General features: G+C 38.2%; 1 protein-coding gene across 5 annotated transcripts in view; it reads left to right on the forward strand.

The window, feature by feature from the left end:
• The window catches only part of PNPLA4 (patatin like phospholipase domain containing 4), a 45,056-nt gene extending 34,610 nt beyond the window's left edge, over nt 1-10,446 (forward strand). For 4 of the 5 annotated variants that reach the window (XM_044998372.1, XM_044998550.1, XM_044998286.1 and 1 more), the window contains exons 8-9: nt 3,076-3,228; nt 9,601-10,445. In XM_044998372.1, coding sequence (XP_044854307.1) covers nt 3,076-3,228; nt 9,601-9,732 — 285 coding nt within the window. In that variant the 3' untranslated portion in view covers nt 9,733-10,445. Of the gene's footprint in view, nt 1-3,075; nt 3,229-9,600 lie in introns of all 5 variants that reach the window. The other variant, XM_044998632.1, reaches the window with a different exon arrangement.
• Nucleotides 10,447-11,209: the final 763 nt, after the last annotated feature.

The following is an 11,209-nucleotide window of genomic DNA, read 5'->3' on the forward strand; positions in this document are numbered from 1 at the left end:
GCAATTTATTTCAAAATACCTGTCAGCAAGTATGTCTGTAACAATACACACACACACACACACAAATTCCCTCAGGAATAGAGAGTTAAAAAAAACCCTATGACAACCTAGTTCCTGTTTCTCTGTTCCCCCCCAGAGCCAATCTGGGGGGCCAGGCACCCACAACCTACCCCCCCGCCAAAGCCCAGCTGCAGGGTGCCCCCTAGCCAGTACACCCAAACCCCCTTCCTCCCCCAGACCCCAGCTATGCTCCCCCCCCCCCCAATCAGATACCTGCAGCCCCTTCCGCCCTTGCTCCCTAGGGATCCAGAGGGAGATACAGCCTGATGCTTGGTCCCAGACTTGCATGGAATTTCCTGTGTGCCGCCCTTTCCTCCCTTCAGGGCATGCTGGGAACTGCAGCTGCCATGAACTCTCTAGCTCCCTCCTCCTCCTCCTCCCAGCAGCGCCTTCTATGTGTGAGCTGGGGTCTGCCAGGTCCAGCAGCCCCTACTGGTGGCTAGCAACACTGTAGCTCATTTCTGTGGCAGAAAGGAAATTCTACACACAATATTAATTTCTGCAACGTTCTGCATTGCACCGTGGCTCAGAATTTCTCCAGAAGTATTTGATTGTGAGTTATAATGTATTTATTCGAGCACTATGACAGTAATAGCTTCATTACACACTTTAGTGGTGTTTTATCTACATACTTTCTGTGATAGGTACCAATGAACTGCTCCTCTGGAAGTAATGAGAAGTCTCATGAATGGGGTAGACAAATTCTCTTAAGTTGGCTTTTTATCTATAACTAGAGTTTGACTGACCACTTCTGCAGTTTTTGTGCAGTGTGCTGTTCACAGCCCTCATAAATAAAACGTGCAAGCAGTACCTTCTGTTGTAGTTACTTGGATTGTTAATTAGTTGAAAAAACTGGTCTTTTAAAAATAAATAGTGTAAATAAAAGAAGTGTTATATAAAAGCACTCATGTATGATTAGATAGAAATTCCATCTTGAACAATGGAAATTGGAATTTCAGTTGTATCTTAACTTTCTGCAAAAAGTTCATTTGCATCCATATTTTCACTGGACTACACATTTTTGTTTTGTTCTATAATACTGTCATAAACAGATAGCTAAGGGTTAATGCCTCTTTTACCTGTAAAGGGTTAAAAAGTTCTCCTAGCCTAGCTGACACCTGACCAGAGGAACCAATGGGGGAACAAGATGTTTCAAAAGCAAGGAGGGAAGTTTCCTTTGTTTAGAGTCAGTTTCAGTTTTGGTCGGAGTGGAAAAGATCAAGGAATCAGCCTCTTATCAGAGTAGTGAGTATTAAGTAAGGAAATAAATAGGTTTATGTTTATTTTCTTTTTGTAACTTGTCCTGGCATTAGGGAGATAATCAAATTGGGTATTCTTGTGTGTACTAAGGTTTTTGCCATGGGGAACATCCTGTGTTTTGAATCTGTTGTCTGAGATCAGCTTGTATGCTATTTCCCAAAGGTTTTTTTTCTTTTACCTTTCTTTTCTTTAATTAAAAACCTTCTTTTTAAGAACCTGATTGATTTCTCCTCATTTTTAGATCCAAGGGGATTGGATCTGGACTCACCAGGGATTGGTGGGGGAAAAAGGGAAGGGAAATGAGTAATTCTTCCTTTTTTTAAGATCCAAGGGGTTTGGATCGGTGTTCACCAGGGAATTGGTGGAGTCGTCTCTCAAGGTTACTCAGGGAGGGGAAGGTTTTTGGTGGGAAGACAGAGTTTTCCAAATGACTCAAATATTTGGATAGTGGCAGCATATTGATCTAAACTGGTAATTAAGCTTAGGGTTCACATGCAGGTCCCCACATCTATACTCTAAGGTTCAGAGTGGGGGTGGAACCTATGACAAATACCCTGTTAGATCTTAGAGTTGTTATATAGATATATGCATGCACATTAACGTAAAACATTTCTATTGTTTATATGTATATACACACACACGTTACATCAACATGCAAAATTGTAAATTATTAGTATTCTAAATCCTGTATAATCTCTGAGGAATCGTGCTTTTGAGGTTTTTATTTTACTGATATTAGTATGTTCTTATTAATCTGTTAACTAAAAAACAAACAAACCAAAATTAGCACCGAGTCAAGATTTAAGACAAGATCAGAGCACCAAGTATATATGAAACATTCACTAATAAAGTAATACATGTATATAATGTCACCCAGTGAACAATGAATTCTTTGTGTTGTCCAGACTTTAGAATTTTGGTTTATTTGGTATTAAGGAAAACATGATGTTTCTTTTATAGTGTTTTAAGAACAATAGTATATATTCAACATGGTTTTTTAACTTTTTTTGGTTTATGTGATCTAAGGGGATCAGTGACAAAGGTTCAGCACTAGAGCTGGGCAAATACTTGATTTTTCTGTCTGTTAGCAGTTTTGAAAAATTGAAAAAAAATATTTGATTCGGGTCGAACTGAATTCAAAACTTGCCAAAAAATTAGTAAATAAAAAATAATCTGTTTTGAGTCTCCCACATCATAGATGAATTCCCTAACCACCAGACTATAGAGATATTCTGTCTCTCCTTTTGACCAGTCACTATTCATTGGACCAGAGAAAGTGAGTAAGAATTTCGCTGTAGCTTGGTGGTTAGGACATGGATCTACGATGTGGGATGCCCAAATTCAGGTCCCCACTCCAGTGACTACTTCATTGTTTATACATAGTAGGAAAGACTATGAGTTATCTCCCCCAGTGTATCCCATAGTCCAGTGGTTAGGGGTCATTCCTGTAATGAGGGAGAACAAGTTCAAATCTCTTCTCTATATCAGGTCAAGGGGAAATTTAAACTTGCGTTTTCCATATCCCAGGTGAATGATCAAACTAGTGGGCTGGCAGTTATAAGGGAAAGGCCGTCTCCTCCTCTGTCCAGAAAAATATATTTAGGGAGAAAACTATTCAGTGAATTCATGTCAAATTCATGAATAGTTTCAGGTTGACCGAAACTTCATTTTCAACTAATAAAATATTCACTATGAAAAATTTGACCCAGCTCTAGTCAGCACATAACAAACTCTGACTTTTTTTCCCCCCAATAGAAATGGATTGATGGTGGCCTTACCAACGGCCTCCCTATTCTGCCTGTGGGACGAACAGTCACTGTTTCTCCTTTCAGTGGTCGATTAGATATCTGTCCACAAGACAAAGGACATGTAGATCTCTATATTAAAGTTGCAAAGCAAGACTTAATGGTGAGTGACTTGTTTTTAACTAATTTTGGTGATAGCATAATTATTTTTATTTTTGCTAGCTGTTTTATGTGATTTTCAAGAGCAGCTAAGATACTTTGGTACCCAACTGCCATTGGCTTTTTATGGGAATTGAGTACCTAATCTTTTTCAGGTGTGTTTAAAAAAAAAAAAGTGTTGGATTTTCAGTTTATAAAATGTTCTCAATGGACACATATACCGTTTTTTAAAAAAGGCTACAAACTCCATACTATAGAGCAATGTTAAAAAAAGAGGAAAAAAAAGGAGAAATAGAAGAAGATAAAGAAGTTATTCTATACTAATACAATTCCTCCAGCAAAGGCATGGGGAAAGATTAGATAGCATGACCTATAACTTCCAAAGTGTAGTAATTATTCCAGAATAAGGTGATTCTTATTCCAGAATAGTGTCCACACAGGGAGCTGTTCTGCAGTAACTATGCCAGTAGGGTTGTCACCTCTGAGGTACAAAAATCCAAGACATCCAGGATGATCCTGATCCCACAAAACTGGACAGCTGGCAGTGTGTACTGAGCACACTTAAAGATTTTCCAGGACAGGCACCTCAAAAAAGGATGAAAAGGGAAAACCTGAACAGGGCAACCTTATATGCTGATTAATTTCCTTGTGTACACAAGGCGTAAGGGCCTTCTTTATAGTTTCATAGAGTTTAAGGCCAGAAGAGATTACTAGATCATTTGGTCTGACCTCCTGTGTATCACAGGTCATTAAATTTCACCCAGTTACCCTTGTATAGAACCCAGTAATTTGGTATGACTAAAGCATAAATTGTCTTTGACTAAAGCATATCTTCCAGAAAGGCATCCAGGCTTGATTTGAAGACCTCAAGAGATGGAAAATCCACCATTTCCCTTGGTATTTAGTTCCAGGTTAATCACCGTCCCTGTTAAAAAAAATGTGTGCCTAATTTCCAATTTAAGTTTGTCTGACTTCAGCTTCCAACCATTGGTTCTTGTTGTGCCTTACTCCATAGACTGCAGAGCCCTTTAGTACCCAGTATTTTCTCTCTACACTTATGCACTGTAATGATGTCACCTCTCAATCTTATTTTTGATTAATTAACGAGATTAAGCTTGTTTAGTCTCTCACTGTAAGGCATTTTCTCACACCCTCATAAATTTTGTGGCTCTTTTCTGCACACTCTCCAATATTTCAACATCCTTTTCAAAATGTGGACACAAGAATTGTATGCAGTATTCCAGAATCTCTTACATCAGTGCTATATACAGAGGTAAAACCTGTTTATATACCCAAGGATCACATAAACCCTTTTTGCCACAGCATGGCACTGGGAGCTCATGTAGAGTTGTTTGTTCTCTCTGACACCTATATCCTTTTCGTACTCACTGATTTCCAGGACAAAGTCCCCAATTCTGTAGGTATAGCCTTGTTCCTGGTTCTTTGTTCCTAGATGTATCACCTTGCATTTGGCTGTATTAAAATACCTTTGGTTTGAATGGACCCACTTATCAAGAGATCCAGATTGTTCTATATAATTGCCATTTTCCTCATTACTTACCACCCTGACAGTTTTAGTGTTATATGCAAATTTTATCAGCAGTGATTTTATATTTACCTCCAGCTCATCGATGAAATGTTGAACAGTGTCTGGACTAGTACTTATCCCTGCAGAACTTCACTAGAAATATCCCATTCAACATGAATTCCCCTTTGACAACTATTTTATGAGCTATATGTCAGTTAGTCAGTTCTTAATCCATTCAATGTGTTCTTTAATGATAGTTTGTGGTGCTAATTTTTAATCAGAACGTGTTTTAATCAGAATGTGTTCAAGTCAAACACATTACAAGTTGAAATATATTGGGTCTATGCCAGGGATCGGCAACCTTTGGCACGCAATTTGCCAAGGTAAGCCCCCGGCAGGCCGGGCCTGTTTGTTTACCTGCCGCGTCTGCAGGTTCGGACGATCGCGGCTCCCACTGGCCGCAGTTCACCGCTCCAGGCCAATGGGGGCTGCGGGAAGCCGCAGCCAGCAAATCCCTTGGCCCGTGCTGCTTCCCGCAGCCCACGTTGGTCTGGGACGGCAAACCGCGGCCAGTGGGAGCCGCGAGCAGCCGAACCTGCGGACACGGCAGGTAAACAAACCGTCCCATCCCGCCGGGGGGCTTACCCTAGCAGGCCGCGTGCCAAAGGTTGCCAATCCCTGGTCTATGCAATTAACTTTATCAACCAAACTTGTAAGCTCCTCGAAGAATGAAATCAAGTTTGTTTGATAATACATACGTTCTGTAAAACCATGTAGACTGGCATTATTTCTATTCCTATCCTTTAATGCTTTATCAATTGAATATCATATCTGATTTTCCATTATTTTGGCTGGGATTTATGTCAGGTTAACTAACTATAGTTACCTGTCCACTTACCCTTTTTGAGTTTTGGCACAACATTAGCACTCTTCCAATTTTGTGGAATTTTCCCACTGTTCCAAGACTTATTAAAAATTGACATCAGCGGGCCAGAGATCTCCTTAGTCAACTCTTCAGGACACGTGTGGAAGTTATCTGGGTCTGCTGATTGAAAAATATTTATTCCTTGTAGATGATGTTTGACTAACTTCCTTTGTTACTAATGGGCTGGAAAGTACATCATCCACATCTGAAATTAATACTTCATCCCCTTTTTTTCCCCCAAAAATATAGGACAGAAATATTTATGGAACTTTTCTGCATCATTAACAGTTTTACCATCTCCATCTGTTAATAAGGGATTATGGGGTAGTATACCATTTGAGCGATTTCTTTTGTTCCTAATATACTGCAAGCCAAACCAGTAAGGGATTTGTCATCGATTACCCGTAATGCTTGTGCCTGAAATGCTCTGCTGCTGTTGCTCAGCCTGGATACCGACAGCCTGCAGACAAGCCCTGCACTGAGTGTCTGTGATAAGCATCTCTGAACCAGCAACTCTGATTCCAGCAGCCTGCTTGTTAAACCCTAGCCACAGTCCAGTATACGCCAGCTCTGGTTATATCTTGCAAGATGACCCAAATACTCCTCCCCAGTCTCAGTTTTTTCCCAAAAGCATGTGCTCTGCAATGTCTAGTTCTTCCCTGGACCATTCAGTGGAATAATAAGGTTTGTTTGTTCCTCTAAAGAGACAAAATGCACAGCTTTATGACTTTAACAGGAGCTAGCAATCATTTTGTTTCAAACACAGCACCGGATTGGTATAGATTGAAAGTAAAACAAGTTTATTAACAAAAGTATATAGAATTTTAAGTGAGTTCAAGTACAAAAGATAGTGTTAGAAATGGTTCCAACCAAGTAAAAGTGAAAAAATGCTTTCTAGTGCGTAACCTACAGCCTTTGTTCAAGGTAGTTTCCTTATCAACCTTCCAGCAAGATGGCTGACCACCCCTCTGGTCAAGATGTCCCACAAAGGTTATAGTGCTTGTTTCGTTTGTCATCTTAGGGGGGTCTTTGCGTCTCTCTTTTATAATCTAGTGAACTTTAGAAATTGACTCTTCTGAAGGTTACCTCCCCACACCCAAAGTAAAGCTCATTTAGGCTGTGAGGAAGGAGACATGGTTTCTGCTAATGAAGAACTTTCCATGGTTTCTTCCTCCACTGGCGTTTGCTAAAATGCAAATGACATGTGATTGCTTATTGACTCTGATGACCTCTGGAGGCATCAGGCTGTCCTTTGTCTGGGAAAAACCTGTTTAGTTGTCTGGTAAACACCTTTTCTACATTTCCTTCATATTTGTATAGCGCCTTGGGCATTTACCATAAATACACCACTCAAAATATTAATGATCAGTGTGTTGTTAGTTTTCCAGTGACATGACCACATCAGATACTTTATTATTAATGAAATGGGGCACCTTGAGTGGATGCTGGTAGGGTCACATGTACTTATGCGCCTTATTGTCCTTAGCCTTCCCATCCTTTTTTTCCCCTTGAGGTCTTTAGCTTCCCTTATCAATTATCTATTACTGTTTATTTCCCTTTTTTCCATTTGTTATATATTTGGGTTTTTTATTTCTAATTGCTCCCTTCACTTTGCTAATGAACCAGGATGGGCTTTCAGACAAATTTGTATTCTTTCTTGTTTATGAAATTATGGCTTTTTTGACATCTAATAAGATCTTCTTTGAGAACTCACAATTTTCATTCAGATTTTTCTGTCTAAATTTTTTCTCCCAATCCATTTTGTTTATAATATTCCTCATCTTTGGGAAATTAACCCTTTTGAAGGACCAGATGTGTCTGGGATTGTCCTCTGTTTGCCTTTTATTGAATGTAGTCATGTCAGAATCATTGATCCCTAGGCAAATACCAACTTCTAGTCCAATGATTGTTTTTCCATCATAATGAGGTCCAAAATAGAGTTAACTCCTTTTGGGTGCATTACTTTTGTGTTAGGAAATTGTCTATAATTTTTAGACACTGTGATAATTTTTTTCTATTGGTTGCTTGATTCTTCCAGTGTACGTTGCTGATATTAAAGTCCCCCCTCAACACAATTTTTCCTTCCTCATATTAAAGACAGGTGCTTAAGGAAGTAACTAATCCTGCTCTCTGGTTTGATTCAATGGTCTGTAACAGATTCCCATGAATACACTCTCCTGGGCTTTATTAGTTAGCACATTGATTCATATGTATTCAAGATCCTATGCTTCTGAGTTACAAATAACTCTAAAACAAGTAATGGTATCTTTAATATCACACCCCAATTCTTTCACCCATTCTGTGCTTCCTAAACCAGGGATTTTAACATTCCAGTCATGCAAATCATCCCACTGTTTCAGTAGTGCCAGTTATATCAAATTTATTCTCACCAATGTAAACTTCCAATTGCTCTTGCTTGTTGTCCAGACTCCTACCACAGAACAGCTGAAAAATGTTGTGTCTTCATATTCTGTGTCACATCAGTTCAGTTTATTTATGATGCACTGGATTTGAGTTTCTACTGCTTTTGCCTCCTCCTCCTCCTATGTTGCCCTCCTAGCTGGTCCAGTTAGTTTCCAACTGGGAAGATTAGCTCCCTGCTTGTGAGATGCAGGCTGTCTTGTTCCTACAGTGCTCTCTCCCAGAGCAGTGTTCCACAAATCCAAGCCAGGCATTCAGTCAACAGTTCACTTGCAGTATTTTCTGCCTTTTTACTTGTGAAGAGAATGAGGAACTTGAGTCATATGCAGTATGACAATTTTTTTCCTATGCAGATGACCAGCACAAGGACTTTGCACCACCAAAGTCCTAATTAAGCACTTAAAATAGGTCTTAATTGGGAGTTCAGTGGTGTGCTAGTCTTCTGTATAAGAGTGAAATCACCCTGAGATACAATAGACCAATGGAAAGATTCAGGGACGTGGATGAAGTGATGAGAGAGATTACTTTGGCAGTGGCATTTTGAACTAATGGGAGGGAGTGCTGAGGACAGACAGGAAAAGGTTGCATTATTCAAGGTAAGATGATTAGAATATGGACAAGGATTTCAGCAGTAGGAATGGTTTGGAAAGATTATTTTGTAGGTGGAATTAACATGTATATGCTATCTGCCACACATTACTTGGCTACTATTTGCACCATGTATCCATATAGAAAATAAGTTGATATCGGCCAACTGAGTCATCTAGCTGAGTCTTGGTTTATAAGCAAAGTTTAGTGCCTCGTCCATACATGATGAAGAGTTTATTTGGAGGGCCCTCTGTTTTCGGCATCTGTGGAATTTGCCACAGAAGTTACTTCCTGCCACACAGTTGTGCTCCAGAATCTCAGGTGTCACTTAAAACAGTTTTTAGTCCTCAGTTACAGAGACAACCTTGAAAGCGTTAACCAAGTAAACGGATGTAGTGATGGGTGTCTGAATCTGCAGTCAACCTGAAACAATAGTTCTGAGAGTTTTGAACTGCCCTATTCAACTCAGACAAGGCTCCAGACACTTGGTGATTCCATAGTTGCAAAATTTGATGAATTATTTATTTCAAATAAAAGGTAATTATTATTCTATAATTATATTGCACCATTTGTGAAGTGTGTAAGAAATAAAATCTATATTAAATGAGTTAATCATTTAAACTAATAAATGTCTAATATCTTATTCATTGTAATTTATTATTGGATTAAATTACCTACAAATAAAATAGTCTTAATGAAAGAACCTAAAATGTAAGGAGGGAGAGCAAATCTATAGCCAATCATTACACTATCAGGATGATCAACTGGTGACTTGAATAGTCCTTAGATTTTGGAAACATCATCTATCTATCCTAAAGGGGGGTAAGAGAGATGAAGAGACAACGAGAACAAGAAAATCAAATACAATAGTTGGTCCTGACAGTTGCCTAACTTAAAATACTTCTCTGTTGCAGTTGTCTGTGGCCAACCTGGTAAGACTTAATCAAGCTTTATTCCCACCAAGCCAGAAGAAGATGGAATCACTGTACCAAAATGGATTTGATGATGCTGTACATTTTCTACTAAAAGAAAACTGGTTTGAATAGATTATGTGCATGGAAAATTAACAATGTCTGATAGCTGTCAAAACAAAGTACATGTGTCACACAGAACCCAAGATATTGCTGCCATGATTTTTGTTTTTTAAAATACAAATGCCAGAGGTATTGCATCTGTCAAGAAAATATACAGGCACTTTGGCTGAAATTTGTCAGCATGTCAAAATGGAAAACTGTACTTACATGGTATAAGGGTCTGCTGTTTCAAATAAGTGTAATAGTAAAATCTATTAAAATTAAAAGAAGGTTGTCATTTAGGATGTACGGTACAGACTAGTGTATTACTTCATGAAATACTGAAAATGTGATTTCTGACATCACTCACATCTGAGATACTCATTCAGGTTGTGTCCTGAAAATTTGCACTGTATCTAGTTCTCTTAAGCTTTGAATAGTTGTGTACTTTCTCTGTTAATCTTATTTTTGTGCACAGTAATTGACTGGTTGTAATGCTTCAAGCATGAACTCTAATTACAAAGAGATTGTGAGAAACAAAACAATTTAATTGCATTTCTTTAATTATAATACATGTGTTTTTTCACCATTAGAACTTTTAATCCTTTAAATCAGTTCCAAGACTTTTAAAATCCTGAAATAACCATCTGTTTCAAAATTTAAGAATATTTTTTTCTGTAAAATATGTTGGAAAGAAGATTGCACCAGATATAATTATTTATGCAGTGGTTCTTTGTCTACTAAATTTTAATAAACTAATTTATGTTTGGAACTTTGTCAGGTATTTATTTTGTTGTAAATATCTCAGTACTATGGTGTTATACTTCATTGATCCATTTTGGACAAATGATCAATATTTTTTAAAAGTTTGCATAAATGCATGTTTTTCCCCCTCACTAAGGGTGTAACCTGCACCATTGAAGCTATTAGAAGTTTTTCCATTTACTTAAATGGGAGCAGGATGAAGTCCCAAGGTCATAAGAGGGTCCCTAATAACTTTTTAGTGAATATTTTACGGAAATTAAGAGGCAACGTTTTGAAGACCTAATCTGAAATGTTCTGCTGAGATCAGCGGATCTCGAATGTTAGTATTTAGAGATTCAAATCATACATTTCCAACTATAGTCTAGTCCAATATCTATGCATATCTTTAAAATACTATTTGACATGAAGCTATTTAAAGAAATCTAAACTGATTTCAGCAAGAATTCTTTGAAAAGCTCTGACAGTTGTTTTTTTTTCAGTAAAATCTATTCTGATAGGATTGGCAGAGACATAATGCCAGTTCCTGAGGGTCTCAACTCCCATTGGAGTTCATTGGAATTCAGGTAGCTCAATAACTAACAGATTCAGATTCTGAAGGCTTTTCTGTTGACTTCATTGGTTGAAGGATCAAGCCTTTAGCCTTTATATTATGAAATGGTCACAAGTCTTTTTTTTATATTTATGTATGCATTTTCAGTAACATTCCTTGTTCTTTAGGCTTGGATCACATGTAGTGATTAGTCTA

The sequence above is a fragment of the Mauremys mutica genome, chromosome 1 (genome assembly GCF_020497125.1).
Source record: "Mauremys mutica isolate MM-2020 ecotype Southern chromosome 1, ASM2049712v1, whole genome shotgun sequence".
Taxonomy (NCBI): domain Eukaryota; kingdom Metazoa; phylum Chordata; order Testudines; family Geoemydidae; genus Mauremys; species Mauremys mutica.